General features: G+C 42.3%; 1 protein-coding gene across 2 annotated transcripts in view; it reads left to right on the top strand.

Annotated features, from left to right (window-relative positions):
- Cul2 (cullin 2) overlaps nt 1–12123 on the top strand; it is a 41164-nt gene extending 29041 nt beyond the window's left edge. For both annotated transcript variants that reach the window (XM_052156915.1, XM_052156914.1), the window contains exons 10-21: nt 702–826; nt 1555–1662; nt 2641–2700; nt 3226–3354; nt 3450–3536; nt 3884–4036; nt 4306–4383; nt 6360–6426; nt 7720–7922; nt 8291–8392; nt 10756–10872; nt 11559–12123. In XM_052156915.1, the coding sequence (XP_052012875.1) occupies nt 702–826; nt 1555–1662; nt 2641–2700; nt 3226–3354; nt 3450–3536; nt 3884–4036; nt 4306–4383; nt 6360–6426; nt 7720–7922; nt 8291–8392; nt 10756–10872; nt 11559–11690 (1361 nt within the window). In that variant the 3' untranslated portion in view covers nt 11691–12123. The remainder of the gene's footprint in view (nt 1–701; nt 827–1554; nt 1663–2640; nt 2701–3225; nt 3355–3449; nt 3537–3883; nt 4037–4305; nt 4384–6359; nt 6427–7719; nt 7923–8290; nt 8393–10755; nt 10873–11558) is intronic.
- Nucleotides 12124–19043: the final 6920 nt, after the last annotated feature.

The raw sequence follows: 19043 nt of genomic DNA, 5'->3' as shown, positions 1-19043 counted from the left end.
GAACTCAAGCAGGTCAGGAAGCAGGAACTGATGCAGAGGCCATGAAGGGATGTTTCTTATTGGCTTGCTTCTCCTGCCTTGCTCAGCTTGCTTTCTTATAGAACCCAAGACTACCAGCCCAGGGATGGCACCACCCACAATGGGCCCTCCTCGCTTGGTCACTAATTGAGAAAATGCCCCACAGCTGGATCTCATGGAGGCACTTCCCCAACTGAAGCTCCTTTCTCTGTGATAACTCCAGCCTGTGTCAGTTAACACACAAACCCAGCCAGTACAGATATTCTTGCCCATATTATTAATTACAATAATATAATTTCCCATTTATTTCCAAGTAACTGTAATAAAGTTGTGAAATATATGTGGATTTGCCTTATGTAACAGTATAAAATACTTCTACATTAAGATATGCTGTAGTTACCAGTAGCACACACATGTATAGTAGCACTTGAATGAAAAAGAAGGGAAAGAATATGAGTATTTTCTTGATTTTTTTTTTTCCTCCACAACCACTACATAGCAAGCAGCAGCAACATCTGCCTTCTTTTGGGGAGGGCGGCACAGCATCTGGGAAGTGAGTTTATGTGTGTGAGTTCAAGTGGCAGATAACTTTTATCCACACACTCCTTTTAACTTGTACATTTAAAAGCATGTATTACATAATAAGGTTCTTTGGGAGATAAATAAACTCTTTTTCCTCTCAGACATGGCAAATATGTACGTCTTACTCCGTGCTGTGTCCAGTGGTTTACCTCATATGATAGAGGAGCTGCAGAAACACATCCACGATGAGGGCCTTAGAGCGACCAGTAACCTTACTCAGGAACATGTGAGTTGCAAGCTTCCTCTTACCTTGTAGTGGAATGTGTAGAGGGTTTGTGTTCTTTAACCTTGATGGGCTATGAAAGAGTTTTGTCATAGAAAACTAAGGCAACTGTGTTAATATTTTAAATCTTGAATTTCCTGAGCTCTCCTTGGGATTAAAGCCATTGGCAGCTGCTTCCTCACAATACTGATTGCCACGGAGCACGTTAACCTTCTGACAGGAAACTCTCTTCAGTGTGTATACAGTCGTGTTGCTTTGTATGTGGCAGACTTTAAAACCTCCCCTGCCTCTGTGATTGCCATTCAAAATGCCACATTCAGATACCCTCATGGTGCCTACCCTTCATCTATCTGAAATGCCCTTGGTAACTAGTGACCATGCATTGTTACTACGCATGTTCATAGTTTATTGCTAGGTTTGCAGATTCAAAGTATGGAGTGACATTCTGCCCAGCTAACTCCAGAATCTCATTCTCAGGCACAAGCTTTCTAGTCCTCTTTTCAGAATTCATTCTAGTGTTGATGAGCCTGGGATGTAGGGACTCACACTGTGACCCTCGAGGCATGATGAATGAAGTCTTAAACTTTTAAGACCAGTGTAACCAGAGAATGTGGAGTTGGGGGTATGGAGGAGTATTCGTGTAATTTGAGTGTATAAGTACTCTTTATCCAAATTTTGTTCTTGAAAAAAATCTTAAAATGTGGATTTAAATTTTTGTATGTTGTTTTTAGATGCCAACACTATTTGTGGAGTCAGTTTTGGAAGTCCATGGTAAATTCGTTCAACTTATCAACACTGTTTTGAATGGTGATCAGCATTTTATGAGTGCTTTAGATAAGGTAACTTTTAAACAAATAATCAATGCACATGATCTGCCCATGTGATTTTGTTTAACCTGTGATGTACAGTTTTCAGCTGGGCATCTTCCATTAGGCATTCAAGTTTGAGATCCTTGAGACACTGAAATGTACATTAAATAATCCCAGGACTTGGGAGGCAGACACAGGCAGATTTCTGAGTTCAAGGACAGCCAGGGCTACACAGAGAAACTCCAAAAAAGGAAGAAAGAAAATGTTAAGAATCTAAGTTTTAAAATGAACCTGTAGAGTGTCTTCTGTCAGTGTTACTGAGTTATTAGTGGCCTGGTATGCATAACTCTAATGTTCTTTAGTACTGGTCCTTTGCTACAGCCCTGGCAGTGTCAGGGCTGTATTTCTCTATAACCTATACCACATTTAGGTTGTATTCATTCTTGGTTTGAAAGACACCAGGAATTTGAGTTGATATTTCACATAAGAAATTTACTTCTGGTTTGTGAGATAGTCATCTTTCTGCCAGTGTGACAGAATACTGGGTTAAGCGGAAGGAAGTTTTTTAACTCAGGGTTTCACAAGTTTCTGCCTAATTGTCTGTGCAGCTTTGGGCTTCTCATAGTACATGAAGATGTTCACCTGATGGTGACCCATGTAAAACCAGTGCTGTGGTAGTGTAATCCTAGTGCTGGAGAGGGACTGGGGCCATGGGGCTTGCTGTCCAGCTAGCTTATACCCTCAGTCCTGTGACAGACTCGGAAGCTCTTGAAGAAGGGTAGCTAAGGTAGATGTTATTTATGTGAACACCCACACATTATGTACTGGGGAGAGGGAGGGAGGGAGGGAGGGAGGGAGGGAGGGAGGGAGGGAGGGAGGGAGAGAGAGAGAGAGAGAGAGAGAGAGAGGGAGGAAGCTGAACTGTGGGCGTGGACAGCTGGTCCTCAGCCGCCTGTGTGCTCTCGTGTTACTTCTGGTAACTAATCACTGCGCTGTTTTCTTATTTAGGCCCTTACATCTGTTGTAAATTACAGAGAACCCAAGTCTGTTTGCAAAGCACCTGAACTGGTAAGTTTAGTTGCTTGAAGGTAATCTCATGCAAAGTTGGTAAAGGGAAGTTACTAGAATGGCAAATTAATTTGTTTTGTGTACTTACTTTCAGAATATGAAAATTGTCCGCTCTGTCTGTCTGTCTGTCTGTTTATTCAAATTTATGTTCAGAATTAGACCATGTGCCCTTTTTAACCAAAGGAGAAAATATTTCATAAAGATGATAATCCTGTTACAAAGGCATGTGTACTGTGCATTGTGGTCACTAACCGCTGATTAGGGTTTTTTCCCTTAGTTCTAGTATCTTGTGTTTTTAAACCTTAGCTGATGACACATGTTTTGCATTCATAATTTTGAAGTGTAACTTAATGTAGCAGCTTTGCGCGTCCGTCGCGTCACCTTTGCTCTGCTTGTGTCCCTTGCTGGTGCCTGTCTGCTGGCTTGCTTTCACATCTACGCCCTTACATCTGTTCTAAGTGACATGCCTGTGAATCGTCCCTCCTAAGGGTCCTTTGTAAGGTGCATTACAACTTTCTCTTTGAGCTTGCTAAGTACTGTGACAACTTGCTCAAGAAGTCAGCGAAAGGGATGACTGAGAATGAAGTGGAGGACAAGCTCACCAGCTTCATCACAGTCTTCAAGTACATCGACGACAAGGATGTCTTCCAGAAGGTGAGCCGGGCAGCAGGGGCGCCCTCACCAGTGCCACTCTGCTTTGAATTCCGAGTCACAACGGAACGAAAGTAACCATTCTCATTTTCCTGCAGTTTTATGCAAGAATGCTAGCAAAACGTCTAATTCACGGGTTGTCTATGTCTATGGATTCTGAAGAAGCTATGATCAATAAATTAAAGGTAACATAAATCTTTAGTGTGACAGATAATATCATAGAAATCATTGTACTAACAGCCAAGTGTGCTCATTATATGTAATGACTGCATGCTTCACAGCAGTCCTCGATGTGTATACATACAGCAGGCTGTGTAAGTGGTCAGGCATGAGTGTATTTGTGTACAGTAGTGGGTGTCAGTATGAGGTTCAAAGGGCCCCAGGTTTCCAGTGATGTATAGCATGGCCTTCAAGTTCAGTATTAATAAAAAAACAAAAACAAAAATGTAAAAAACAAACCCTCTGGTCTCCTAATGGGTACCTGGCTGGTCATTCTCAGTTTAAGTTATATGCTTTGCAACTTGTTTTCCAGCAAGCCTGTGGTTATGAGTTTACCAGCAAGCTACATCGAATGTACACAGACATGAGTGTCAGCGCTGATCTCAACAATAAGTTCAACAATTTCATCAGAAACCAAGACACCGTGATTGATCTGGGGATTAGTTTCCAAATATATGTCCTTCAGGTATGACAGTACTTTTTTTCTTTTAGATTTATGAATCATTTTGACAGTGTGATATAAAAGGTTAGCAAATGATGCCTGATAACGTTTGGTCAGCCATCTGAGTTGTGGGCCACACATTACAGACTTGGGATAAAATGGGCCCCGCTGTGAGGGCCATAGCACTGTCAGAATGCCAATAAAGAGAAAAGGTTGTCTCAGTAGCTCACCACTGAAATGCTCCTTGCGAGGAAGATGGCTGCTGAACTTTTTATCTCACTGTTCCTTTCTAGGCTGGTGCATGGCCTCTCACACAGGCTCCTTCGTCCACATTTGCGATCCCCCAAGAGTTAGAAAAAAGTGTACAGATGGTAAGTGTGTCGGGAAGACAGCAGTAAACAAAGACATCCTAGTGACTCTGTGTGTGTGTGTGTGTGTGAGAGAGAGAGAGAGAGAGAGAGAGAGAGAGAGAGAGAGAGAGAGAGAAAGGTGTATTTCAGTTTGGGGTTTATTTGTAATACATAATAGCCCTACCAGCTCTTTGTAAGCACCTGTAATTCATAAGGTGTGGTATTTTATGAAAGTTTAGCTATAGGGTGATGGATGGCTCAGCCTGACAAGCTGGAGTCAGTCTTCACAGCCCACGCCCACGTGACTGATGGAGAACCAGCTCCCGTGAGTCAGCCTCTCATGCTCACGTGCCAGGGCTACACAGAGAAACCCTGTCTCAAATAAAAAGAAAAAAAAAGGATTATGATCTTTTATACACCCAGTCCAGCCAAGGAATTTTTTTAAGTTCCTAATCTTTGATAAAAGACTTTTATTTTCTTATTTTTTTATTTTTTTTTGGATTTGTTTTCTTGAGACAGGATTTCTCTGTATAGCCCTGGCTGTCCTAGAACTCACTCTGTAGACCAGGCTGGCCTCAAACTCACAAATCCACCTGCCTCTGCCTCCCAGAGTGCTGGGATTACAGGTATACGCCACCACTGTCCGGCGATAAAAGACTTTTTTAAAGAACTCTTTTTAAGTTTTATTTATTATATAGAGAGCATTCTGCCTGCCTGTATGCCTACAGGCCAGAAGAGGGCGGCAGATTTCATTATAGATGGTTATGAGCCACCCACCATGTGGTTGCTGGGACTTGAACTCAGGACCCAGAAGTCAGAGGAGGTTGTGGGATCCCCTGGAGCTGGAATAGTGAGCACTTTACAAGCCACTTGATGTGGGTTCTGTGAGCCGACATGTCCTGTGCAGTCAGTGTACGCACTGTTACCTACTGACTCTTTAGGCTCTCGTTCATACAGTTATAAAGTTAAATGTACTAATATCAGCAAAAGGCAGTGGATAGGGAGACACCTTGAACCCTAAAGCTTTGTTCGTGTGATTGTTTATATGACTGTTATCATAGACTCCACTTTGTATTAACCACACAGATACACGGGCCAGCCTGTCATTTATGGGAAGCTGTGTGCTGGTAAATGTAGGTGTGGTTTTCGTGTTGAAGCGTATATGATGGCATATTTGGTCTTTAAACAGGCTATATTAATATAAGGTTAATATATTAATAAGATTAATATTGCTATTGATGTTATTTCTGATTTTATACAAAGAAGTAAAATTAGCAGATGTTGGTTTGGGAAATGTAGATAAGCTGTAAATAAAGAGTTGGGATAGGACTGAGGCTCAGGGGCTGAGGTGGGGTGAGGTGACTGCAGCTCAGATATGAGGACTGTGAGCACCCAGTGCTGTGCACAGAGAAGATGCAAGGACCCTGGGGATTCCTGTCCAGCCAGTGCAGCCCAGAGGGCAAGCTCCGGATTTCTGATGCTCTCTCTCAAAATAATGCGGAGAAACGCTTGAGGATGACATGGCCATGTTAACTTTATCCTTTACATACATACACATAAAACCTCGATAAATAACATGCTAACGTGTCATAGCAACTTAAACTGTAGAAGAGAAATAGTTCAGAGCCATGTCTGCTTGGCATGGGCAGCCAGTTGCCTGAATTAGTCCTTTTTAGTGCTGTTTCCGACAGGGACTCAGACTCCTGGGTTGAAGTGAGTCTGTGTCAGCTTTGCATGTCTCTGGGACCGTGAGTGTGCACCACAGTGCTTGTGTAGAGTGCTCTAAGTCCAAGAACCAGAGCAGCGAGTTGCTGCAGACTCAGCAGAGGACCGCAGTGGTGCAGGCACACTCATGTAGCTGGGGGCTAGCGGGGATCCGCAGCAGGTGTGCTGGACAAGGTTATCATTAGGTGGGTTAAGATGCTTTGACCACTACAGTATCATAATAAAGAAGTTTCAGGACCCTAAAATAGCTTGCTGTCTCTCTCTTTCAACAGTTTGAATTGTTTTATAGCCAGCATTTCAGTGGAAGGAAACTGACGTGGTTACATTATCTCTGTACAGGTAAAGAACGATTGCTTACTACTCAATGATATTTATGTGATTGTGTTCCTTTAGAATGTTAATTCCTGTGTTCTAATTTTAGTTTTTAATCCACTTCCCTCCATCTCCCTTTCTGGTATCATTAAGGAACTATATAATGTTGATAATAATGTTCACTTTAAGACATTCTTTGAGTTTTATAATGACAGTATGTTTCTGCAGCCAATCATTTTATAGATAGTAGACAGTTTGTTTAGAAAAGCAGACTGATGGGTAAGATATTTTGAATACCTGTTCTCCAAAGTTTCCTTAGCCTTGTCTACCAACTTCTATTTACAATAAGAATGTAAATTCTTCTGGGTTCCTGGAGACTGTCAGCCAAAGCACAGGGACCTCTTCTTAGGCTTCAGGAAGGTCTGTGGATGAGCACAGCACACAGCTGGCTGTGATTCCACTGCCTCCACACCCTCCTCAGGCCTCCGCAGGGACCAGGCACATATGTCCTGCAAAACACCCACACACATAAAATTATAAACCACAAAAAAGAAATGATATAAGGAAGTCGATCCTGGTGCTGTGACCTTTATTAGGAACCCTGCTTTTACCTAAAAATGTTGATCTCAGTACCAATGTCATTTGCTTTTGTATGACTGGCTTGCATCTTAGACTATGGTTTACGAGTAGTATTGCATTGATTGCGCAAGTTTATTGAATAAATTGGTTGTTCTGATTTTTTTTCCAACATGTGAAATATGTTTGAACTTTACTTTCATCTTTAATTTCAAGACTGTGTGTGTGTGTGTGTGTGTGTGTGTGTGTGTGTGTGTGTGTAGGAATTGTTTTTCTTCTTCCACAGTGTGGTTACTGGGGTTGGACTTCAGCCATCAGACTTGGAGGACACACATAGTTAGTTTACAGCTGTGTCTGTCTGTCTCTCTCTCTCTCTCTCTCTCTCTCTCTCTCTCTCTCTCCTCTCTCTTTCTCTGTCCTTTGTTTCTTCCATTCAGTTCTGGTTTTGCCGCCTCTCCCTCCCACCAGTTGTGCGTTAGCTTTCCTGTTGCTATTTATTTATCTAAATTCACTGCTTAAACTCTGACAGTGTTGTAATAGGTGACCTGTTACTATATGCTGCATACTTACTACTTCAACATTGACAGCCCATGTCCTCTATGTAAGAATTTTCAAATGCCTTTGCATTAACCTTAAGATGTCTCTGGTTTATTTATTTATTTTTTTTTAAGGAAAGCAATCCAGAATGTCAAATGGAAACACTTTGGTTGATCACTGTACTGTCAAATTTTGTTTTAATTGTAGGTGAAGTTAAAATGAACTATTTGGGAAAACCATATGTAGCTATGGTTACAACCTACCAAATGGCAGTTCTTCTTGCCTTTAACAACAGTGAAACTGTCAGCTACAAAGAACTTCAAGACAGCACCCAGATGAATGAAAAGGAGCTGACCAAAACAATCAAGTCATTACTTGATGTGAAAATGATTAACCATGATTCAGAAAAGGTAACCTCCCCACGGGATTTCAGCACTTAGCAGATAAAGGCTCTTGTATGGGATATTGGCAGTTTTAAGGTTGTGTGATATTCATGTTAACTCTGTAAGTTAGCTTATCAACTTTACCAGGAGAAAAGGCCATTGGCTTTTCCAAAAATAAACAAAATACTATTGGGGGTTAACTGGATACATCAGAGCCTTGGAAGCAACAGTTCTGCAGAGTCAGCTCACTTGTTAGTATTATGGTCACTTCAGCAATTTCAGACAGAAGGTAGTGTAAGTAATGGCTGCGAGTTAAAATAGCTGCTTCCTAAATAGAAACTGAATAACATTCTGGTAAATGTGAAATCAGAAAAAAAAATTTGTTTTAAATATAGGAAGATATCGATGCAGAATCTTCATTTTCATTAAATATGAACTTCAGCAGTAAGAGAACAAAATTTAAGATTACTACGTCAATGCAGAAGGATACACCACAAGTAAGTACTGGTTTGAATATCATCTCTTCTAGAATTATTTTGGCAGTGCATTTTATAAGTATTTTATACCAAGAATGAGCAGATCTCTGCACTCTAAAATTACTAACTTGTTATACTTTTCTGGTCGTTCTTCCATTTGTTGGCCTTTTTGTTTGCCAGTATGTTAGTGTTTGAAAAATAAACAGCTTAGACAAAGGCAGATCCAGCTCAATTATCTACTCATTAATTAACACATATGGATCATAGGTAGTTTTGTTTTTATTGTGATATTTTCATGTGTGTATACAATATGTTTCTCTACTCCTTCTCTTACTCTACTGCTGCCACTTCTCTGTCCAGTCAGCCCTTCTACCCTGTTTTTCTTTTAATGACTCCATGAGTTGAATTCCAATTACTTAAAGGAACTTGGGTAACTTAACAGTGTCTACACTTCTGCCTTAGTTACGGTTTTACTGCTGTGAACAGACACCACGACCAAGGCAACTCTTATAAGGACAACATTTAATTGGGGCTGGCTTACAGGTTCAGGGGTTCAGTCCATTATCTAGGTGGGAGCATGACAGTGCTCCAGGAAACTAGGATGAGAGTCTTAAAGCCCACACACACAGTGACATACCTACTCCAACAGTGCCCTACCTTTGAATAGTGCCACTCCCTGCGCCGAGCATATATAACCGATCACCAGTACTGAGTAGAATGCTTCTTTCTTAGCATACATTAGTTGTATATGAGGTGGAGCTGGAGAGTGGGTAAGGAAGGGACAGTATGTGAACATGAATGAGTGAATAAATATTAAGTATTGAATGAAAACTTCAAAGGGGTTATGTGAATGCTCTGCCAGATAACTGCCAGATAACCCCATATTTTATTTTGAAACATACTTAAGGCTTGTGAGTGTAACTCAAAGATAGAGTGCCTATCTTAAAGAAGGGAAGGCAAGAGTGGTAGAAAGTTTAACTTTTCTTTGCCTTCTCTTTAAAAAACGCCCATGACGTGATATAATTTCATGTTGAAACTGATTTCATAAAAGAAAATCTTAGAAAATACTTATCAAACGTGTGCATGGATACACAGCTTGCCCTGGGCAGTTCAGTCTGTTGAACCAGCAGGAGTGGGGTTGATAGTCTTGTATATAGTCATGTGACTGGCGTTTGACTGAATTCCTCAGTGTTCATTGCTTTGGTGTGGAGTGGGGTTTATTCAAAGATCTTCCTTTTGTGCTCAGTGTAGGATGGAAAGCAGACATCAGGCTCTCTGGAAGACCTAGTCCGTGAGGGAGACATGCATCTTAATTGCCATGTGTCTTGAACTTTAATGTGACCAAGGTCTCCTTTTCTGTAGAATGGACGATCTGAGAGATTTGTGTTTAAAAGCTGCTGTACTGTCCCTAATCCTCTGGCATAGTCTGCCTCTGTGCATGCCTCAAGTCCTTGTTTTTCAGTAATGATCACACTTTTCTGGCCTTTCTTCCCTGCCTTCTTTGAATGAGACAGAGGACCCTCCCCCTCAGTCCCCAGCCGCAGCCTATCCATTTTGTGCCCTGAGAGCTAATCACTGCACCGTGCTACAACCCCATCTGAAGGTGTCTGGCACAGAGCTTTACTGAGAAGACAACAGTCTGAAATACTGCTCTGTGCAACTTAATTCCTTTTTTATTGTATATTTATATTGCATTATGGTTTAGAATAGTGTAACCTTCAAGGTGACCTGTGTTTGTACTCACAAATCTGTAATCCAGGAGAGTTGCCACAGGATGGTTGTGGTGTTGGCACAGCGCCAGTATATGTTTATTGTTGCTGCTGCTGTTGTTGGCTGCTGCTTTTTCTTTTTTGTGTTGAGCAGTGTGTACATTTGATAGTCAGTTTGGGGTGTGGTTTCTTGAAGCTATTGTCCCTCCATTCCTCTCCCTCCTTCCCTCCCTGTTTATTTTGAGGTAGCATTTTTGTCACTGGTTTACAGCAGGCTAAGTGGTCTAGGCTGGCTGACCTGCACTAGGCTGGCACTAACAAACGACACCGTTCCAGGCCTTCTTACACAGGTCTGGGCATAGAACCCTACCATGCTTACTTACACAGACAGAAGGCACCTCGTCAACCAAGCTAGCTCCCTACCCACCCCCCACCCGCCCAGTATATGATTTGCTTTTTTTAAAAGACTTTTTTGTTTTGTCTTGCCTGCAATCTTGTTTGTATACCTTATTCATACATGAGGCAAGAGTCCAGAAGGGAGGGGCTTGTCCCCAGTGTGAGGCTGGAAACCACACCTGGGTCTTCTATGAATGCAGCAAGTAATCTCATCTGCTGAGCCATCAATGACGCTGTCCTGTTTGTGGGGGACCCACCCCCAATTTTTCATAAAAACAGGAACTGGAACAGACTAGAAGCGCTGTAGATGAGGACCGGAAAATGTATCTTCAAGCTGCTATCGTCCGCATCATGAAAGCACGCAAAGTGCTTCGGCACAACGCCCTCATTCAAGAGGTAAAAGGGAAAAACTCCGGGCTCTGTAGCTGGACCTTGTTAACGTTGAGGCAGGACTAATGTTGGCCAAATAGCATAAAGAAATGTTTGTTTTAAATAGTTCTCAAATTTTCAAAATTTCAGTTTAGAGCTGACTTAGCTATGTTTGAACTAAAGATCCTAAACATACCAAGTTGTTAAATGGCCTTTCCATCTGGAGAAGAGAGCCACTTCAACGTGTTCCTTCATGCTGTTTATGCACAAATATTTGTGTGGGACGAACATGCTAGGGTTGCTTGGTGGTGCAGTGCTCTCAACATGCACTGAAGGAAAGGTTTGCAGCTTGAAGAAAAAGCATTGGAGTAAAAGTAGCATTAGCACTAAATAGCATGGAGCATGTTGACCCTGTGGGGCCATATCTTATTCTGCACTTCATTTCCTCTCTAATGCAACCATTAGATGTTCCTTTTACTGTGCACATAATCATCACTGTTGTCATCATGTAGGGACTGATAGGTGTGGCACGGTGATGTGTTACCTGCTCCATCAGCCATTGTTACAAAACCCTGTTTTCAGGTCAACATTCACACACCCTTTTCCTTTAGATAGGTCTGTTGAAGCTGAAATGGGAGACTCTTTACAGCTGGTTGGAAATGGATGCTTTTGCTAGTTAACTTGAATAGTTTGACTCCCTGTTTGCCTCACAGGTAATCAGCCAGTCAAGAGCCAGGTTCAATCCCAGTATCAGCATGATTAAGAAGTGCATAGAAGTTCTCATAGACAAGCAGTACATTGAGCGCAGCCAAGCATCTGCAGATGAATACAGTTACGTCGCGTGACGCCTTCTCCTGGTGCGGGTGTGAGGTCATTGCCATCCCCATTTGGTGAGCTCCTGTGGGAGAAAGCAGGCCTGTGCCTCCATACTTTGGTCGTCTGGCAGCCCCTGTTTTTCTGCTGTTTACAACATCACCAGTGCCACGTCATGAGCGTCAGAGAAAATGCCTAGAGATATTTCAAGCTCATGTCAATATGACGTTTCTTAAAACTTTATTAAAAGAATGAGTGAAGTATTGCTGAAATGTGGAATTCGGTTGGGTACCATGCTTTCTCCCCTTCACGTTTGCAGTTGATGTGTTTTTTTTTTAAATGTATCTTAAAGGACATAAAATAAAAACTTAAATATTGTAATATGACAGATAACCTAATAATTGTATCTACATTAAAATGACAAACATGATGTTGCTGCTTGTCAAATAAAAAAAATAAATAAACACAATGCCTTTTTCTATGTTGATGGAATATCAGGTTGGACAGAAAATAAGACATTTGTAAATGCCCACGAGTCACCCAAGCAGTAAGCTGCATTTCGCCATTTCATCGCGGTGGTGAATTCACTTGGGCTCCCATCTAACCTTCAGTGAATACTGCCAGGGTTCTGTTTTTGACTGCGTAAGACTGTGAAGCTGAGCTAATGGCATAAGCAGTTTTTGCAGTTTGAGGAAGATGCAGTTCTCTCTGGTTTGGTGATAGTGCTGTGCCACAGAAATGGTTACTGTGCAGTGACGTCTAGGCTGGCAGAAAAGAATGCTCACCCTTGGCCCGTTCTTCCTGATGCCTCGACGCTAACATGATGGCTGTGGCTCATCTCCCAGAGTTTAGGAGACTGTGCGTATGATGAATTCCTTCCAGCTCCCCCTGCCCATCACTGGCACTCTTCCCCAGTGCAGAGGACTCCCCCATCACAAGTTGATAGCAGTGCCCCTCAGCTCTAGGGCATTCCTGAGGCACCTTGTATAGGGACATGAGATTTCCTGGGTTTGTTCCTTGTAGATAACAGGAACATTCAAATACTCTGGTTACCATAGTCCCCATCTGCCATCTCTAGATCACATTGCTATTTTAAACCAGAGTTTTTATATCTAATAGATAAGGCCTTAAACCTACAATAACATTCTGCACAAATAAACAGTACTTAATTTGCATTCTCGTGGTTCATATTTAAATTTAATGATTGGTTGATTTGATTGCCCCTTTTGTATCTCAACCTTTCAAAAATCTGCTAGACTTCTAATGACTTCTGCTATCTTTATTATTTTGCCTTCCTACCTCGTGTGGATAATGGCAAAGCATTGTACGTTGTACATTCATGGTCAAAGCACAAGCCCCTTGTTTTGATAATTTGTTATAAGCTTTTCAAATTTATAAATATTAAATTAAGCTATAACCAGTTATCAAGAAATATTATGTTGCAAAGTAGAAAAAAATATTTGTGACAAATTCAAGTTTTCTTAACATTTTCTTCTTATTTACTGATGAGCAGAAAGAGGAAAGGCGTGCAGGTAAGTGGAGGCTCTGCTGAGAGAGTGAGAATGTATTCATTGGATTCTGTCCAGCCACTTCCTCCCCTGAGGAGCCCCTGGCAAGACCTCTAGCTTGGCTTTGCTGGGTCAGAGAGGCCATCTATCAGGCTCACTGCCACACCAGTGCTTAGGGGTAGCAGAGTGTGTCAACTACAGGAAGGTAGGGTGGGGAAGGGACTTTTTTATGCCTTATTGGGAAAAAAAAAATAGCAAATTCTCAAACATTTTTAAAAAGTCAGTTCTGACTATAAAATAACTCTTGGAGCCAAGCCTGAAGCTCAGAGTTTGGTTCCAAATATCCATGTTAAGGGAGACACACACACGGTTTTTGACTCTTTGACTCTTAATGTTTTGGTCTACATTTTTTATGGTCTTTGCTCTTCTAGAGCTCTTAGTCTGATAGTAGTTTTAAATCTCTCAGTGTAAGTACGTACTAATGAAGAACTCCAGGTATCATGGACCTTATGACAGTTTCCACCATCACTGAAGTTGTGATCAGTTGAGTCCTTATAGAATGTTCAGTATGAGCTGTGGCTGACTGTGTGCCCAGAATTTCAATGAATTGCCTATATCAGAGTGGGTGCTGTGGAAGTAAGTGGGCCTGGGCACTAGTGGTAATGAGAGTGGTTGTCTCCAGAGGGACAAAGCGGGTGACTTTTCCCATGAGATCGTATATTGGGTTGGGTGACATGTCAGAATGCATCTGGGTCTGGAGCTGTAGCTGTAGCTGTATTACTGAGCTCTCCAGCTAAACAAAGAGAATTGTTGTTTAAAATCATTTTATGTGAGTTTAGTCTGTACCATGTGTGCACTTGTGCCACAGGTCAGAGAGGGCATCAGATCCCCTGGGACTGGAGTTAGAGGCAGCTGAGCCACTGTGGGTGCTAGGAATCTTACCTAGGTCCTCTACGAGAGCAGCACGTGCGCTTAACTGCTGAGCCATCTCTCTATCCCCAAGAGAATTCTTTTTGACCTCTCTGGTTCTCAAAAGGTTGAACTAGACATGTGACACTGTTTTGGCAGTGGGGGGTGGGGGGATAATGAACAAATGCCTACTTAGCCCAGAGAGGGAACCAGTAATAGACCAAGGGAAGGATACCCCAAAGTACACCTTGGTGAGCTAGTGAGTTTTATGGAGTTACAGAAGCAGAAAAGACAGCTCTGTCACTATAGCCCATCCCAGGATAGGAAAGCTGGGGACACCGAGTGCACAGCTTGCAGAATGCATAGCTTGCTAGTCTCTGAATCTTCCAGGTGGTTGTGATCTGAGCCCAGTCCAGGTGGTCCAGCTTGTCTCGATTCATGGATAATTTGCAGTTTTTGAGGCACCTCTGTGTGTGTGGAAAGGTGCGGCTCTAATGTGAATCTTATTGATTTCAGGGACTTAACTAAAGCTGTTGAGTTGTTTACTTGAACTTATCATGGAATGTTTTACCTTAAGAGCAGTGATTCTCAACCTTTGTACTGATGTGACGACTCTGTAATGCAGTTCCTCATTTAATAACCTCCAACCCTAAAATTATTTTGTTGCTGTTTCATAACTGTAATTTTGCCACTGTTAGGAATCACAGTGCAAATATTTGATAAGCGGCCCCCAAAGGGGTTGTGACCCATGTGTCGAGAACTATTGCTTTAGAGCATTCTGCATCTAAAATGAGGTTTTATAGGATGAAATGTTTCACCTCCGTAGTTTCATCCTGCATTCAGCTTCCCTGCTACAGGAGAAGGGCAGCTAGCTGATCAAAATGCTAAACTCATCCAGAGCACCCTCAGACTCTAAGGAGGAGTGCTGAGCCAGGCATCTTAATATGCCTTGGTCCACTCAAAGTGACATGTAAAAATAACCATTACATCTAAGTTTAATATACGTTGATTATAATTTGTTCTTAGCTCTTGTGATAGGTTAGAGTGTGTCAGCCCCAAATTAACGTCTATTCAAAACCTTCAGCTGTAATGTCATTTGAAAATGCAGGTTAAATAAATAAATATGAGGTCATGCTAGATTAAGGCAGACCCTGATGTAAGGACCATTACCCTCATAAGAAAGGGGGGATTTGGGCACATACAAAGGATAGTCTAAAGATACATTCTGGAGTGATGAAGGCATAAACTGAGTAATTCCAGGGGTTTTCAACAGCTACAGAATCTATAAAGAAGTGATACAGGGACTTCTAGAACCTTCTGTTGAACTGACCAACTCACAACTGATTCAGACTTCCAGAACAGTGAGACAATTTATGTGGCCTTGATTGGCTTGGAACTCACTGTGTAGACCAGGCTGATAGGCAACTCAGACCCAACACCTCATGTCTGTGTTTTGAGCCTAATATGTATACCACACTGTGAGCATAACTTCTGTCTTTTTCTTCCCTCCCTCCCAACCTCCCTGAATTATTATTTTATGCATATGAGTGTTTGGTCCACGTGTGTTTGTGTACCACCTCCATGCTTAGTGTTCACAAAGGCCAGAGAAGAGTGTCAGATCTCCTGAGATTAGGGTTTCATATGGATGTGAGCTGTCATGTGAGTGCTGGGAATAGAACCTGGGTCCTCTGCAAGAGCCACACATTCTCTTAATCACTGAGCCAACTCTCCAGGCCATAGTTTCTCTTGCTTTTAAGTTTCTGAATTTGTTCGTCCTAAAGGCTGAGCTGAACAACGTATCAGAGACAGCAGAAGGCCTCAATGTGAAAGCCTGAGACATGCGGCTGAAGATGACTGAGAATTGCCATAGAACTTGTCCTACCTCACTCATGTCTAAACAAGGAGGGGAGCTAATGAATACACACAGGGAGGACATAAGTCTTTAGCCTGTGCAGTTGCCAGGCTGCTCCTAAATCTTCTTTTGGATCCTCAAAGAGCTGAATTATCTTAAAGATTAGTCTCCAGGCTGGAGAGATAGCTCAGTCAGTAAAGTGCTTGCTTGCTACACAACATATAGAGCAAGATAGGAAGACACCTGGCCTCTGCATGCATAGACTTGCAGTCATGTGCACACCTGTATACACACATATACACATACCATACTCCCTAGCACGGTACGTTTGGCCAGCCATTCCTACACTGAAAGGCTTAGCAGCCTAGCCAGCAGTCATTGGATTCTGCAAAACTCCTGAATCTTGAATCACCATGTCCTTAGGTTGCCTCTCTGTCAGCCCTTTTGTTCTCTCCTGGCTTTCTAGTGACTCCAATCGTGCGCACCGTTTTCTTTCCTACATACCTACCGCATATACTCCTTGAAGTGATCTCTGTCCAGAGTGCTTGTGTTCCTTACTTCTGTTCACCGTGGCTGGGGTTGAGGAGGAGGAGACAGCACCAGCCTGGCTCTAGTCCACTTCCTAGTTTGCTGTTGAGCTATCCAGCTCTTCAGTGTCTGGAAGCCGGTGTACAACCCAGGATGTTAGGAGAATGGTGGCATATAGGGCCATGCCTTCTCCTCAGGCCTCCTGCTCTCCACACTTCATTACCATCAACTGTGATTTTGTTTTGTTTTGTTTTTATGGAAGCTTCTGGTCTCCCTGATGCCTAGAAACCCCGTCCAGTGACTTCCTGACTAGCCCTGAATTTCCTCTGACCTCTGACACAGGAACTGGGTCGGCTGGAGTTAGATTCCAGGTACACTGGTCCTGTACCATACCACATGTCCCGCAGACCTCTTTGTTGCCTGGCTCCACTAGTGTTTCATGCTGGAGGACCACCAGGTCATTTTGGTGCTCCAGAGATGTAAAGAACATGTGATTGCTGTTGGCTTGCATAGTGATCCTTTGAGGCCTTTTTCTGAAAGCCGTGTTCCTCTCTGACAGTGGCCTCTCAACCACTGTTTGCACCAAACTCCTGGGAAGCACCTGCTGTTACAGGCAAACCCATTATCCACAAGCTTCCTCAAGAAGCTCATGATTGCCTCTAAGACTAGGACCCACAAATCAAAGACAGAAGCTGTGCAAAGATAGCTTTGGGCTGCAATATGGTTCGTAGCTTATGATTTATGGCCTAGCATTGGTTCCAATTCTAGAAAAGTTTGTCTCAGAATTCTCCTTCCTCGTCCCCATGACTTCCCTTCCTCCTCCTCTCTCTCTCCTGGGTCAGTATGTGACCTAGGTTGACTAACTGCTCACTATGTAGCACAAGCTGGCCTCAGACATTTCAATTCTATCTCAGCTTTGAAACTGTTGATGCTACAGTCATCCTGAGAAAGAATTTTATAGCCTGTGTAGCTAAAATACACAAATCATTTTTGCTTCCCATGTAAGACTTCTCTCACTAAACCCACTTAAAGAAGTTTCTAGAATTCACAGAGGAATTTTAATATGTAAAAGTCCATGGATGCTACCCTGTTTTTCCTAGAAGGATGAGGACTGAGGGAGGGCATCTACTTTCCTTATCCTAGGCTTCTGTTGTCCAGGCAACTGGAAACCCGTTCTCTAGAATGCAGACCTCTGTGTCTCAGAAGCCAGGTCAGAAAAATCTAGGACCAGTTCCTTCTAACTCTCATCTTTATAAGAATGTCTAAAATTTCTCTTTTCAGCCTGGCATAATGACTCATATCTGTAATCCCAACACTTGAGAGGCTAAGACATATTGTCATGAGTTTGAGGCTAGCCTAGGCAACAGTGTGAGACCCTGCTTAAAAAACAAACAAACAAACAAAAAAAAAAGATCAGGACTGCAGAGATGTCTCAGAATAATATATATTGTTCTTGTAGAGGACACATACTGTCTTATAACTCCCTGTAACAACTCTAGAAAATCCAATGCCCTCTCTGGATTCTGAGAGTATCCATACCCTCACCTGCATAGACCTACACACACACACACACACACACACACACACACACACACACATGAACATACACATAGTTAAAAGTAAATCTTTTTAAATAATCAATTGACCATTGGAGAGATGGTTCAGCAGTTAAGAGCACTGGCTGTTTCACCAATGGACCCTGGTTCAATTCCCAGCACCACATGGCACTCATATTTGTAATTTCAGTTCTAAGGGATCTGATGCCCTCACACAGACATATGTGAAGGCAGAACATCAGTGTACATAAATATATACATATATACATGCATATATAAACACATAAATAATATCAGTCAATTAATGAAGTAAATTCATGTTTTCTTTCTGGAGTCATTTTAGGGTATAGATCAGTGGTAGAGCAAGGGCTTGGCTTTCAGTCCCTGGTCAAAAAACAACAACAAAATTTAGAAATAGTGTCCCTTACATCTGAAGCATTATAGTTCTTGGTTATTGTGAAAACTGGTTTCCTGCAAGCACTCCTAAATAGGAAGGGCTACCATTTTTTCAAGGCAAGGTGTATTTGCCACTGTGAATTAGATCCAAGCCTGGAGCTGTAGTTTAGAATTGTGTGTGAAATGCCCAGTCTGATGAAGAGTATTAGAGACTCTGGCAGTGCCCAGGAGTGGAAGGGTCAGCAAAGGCTAGACTCAAGGAGCAACTGGATTTGGAAGCCAAACTTCTCCCACCCAAGTCCCCAATCCTATCATCTCACCCAACACGTGCCAGCTTAGAGATCTGTCTCCCTCTTGTGGCAGCAAGTAGAGCAATTCACCTATTTGAGCAAGTGATTTTCTCCTAGAGCTATGAACTCTTAGAATGATAGTGTTGTCATCACATCATCATAGTAACCAGTGCAAAAATCAGGCTGCAAGAGTGGATGCTACAGAGCCTGGCTTGTTCAAGAGGGCTGGAATTCTGCATCCAGCCCACCAGTATGACAGAGATAACTGCAATGTGTTGAATGATTCATCTCTACTTAGTACCTGGCAAAAGCTGGTCCTAAGAAAATGACTTAACATTTCTCAATG

The sequence above is a fragment of the Apodemus sylvaticus genome, chromosome 14, assembly GCF_947179515.1.
Source record: "Apodemus sylvaticus chromosome 14, mApoSyl1.1, whole genome shotgun sequence".
Lineage (NCBI taxonomy): Eukaryota > Metazoa > Chordata > Mammalia > Rodentia > Muridae > Apodemus > Apodemus sylvaticus.
Note: the sequence above shows the minus strand (reverse complement) of the source record. Positions and strands in the feature narration are given on the sequence as shown.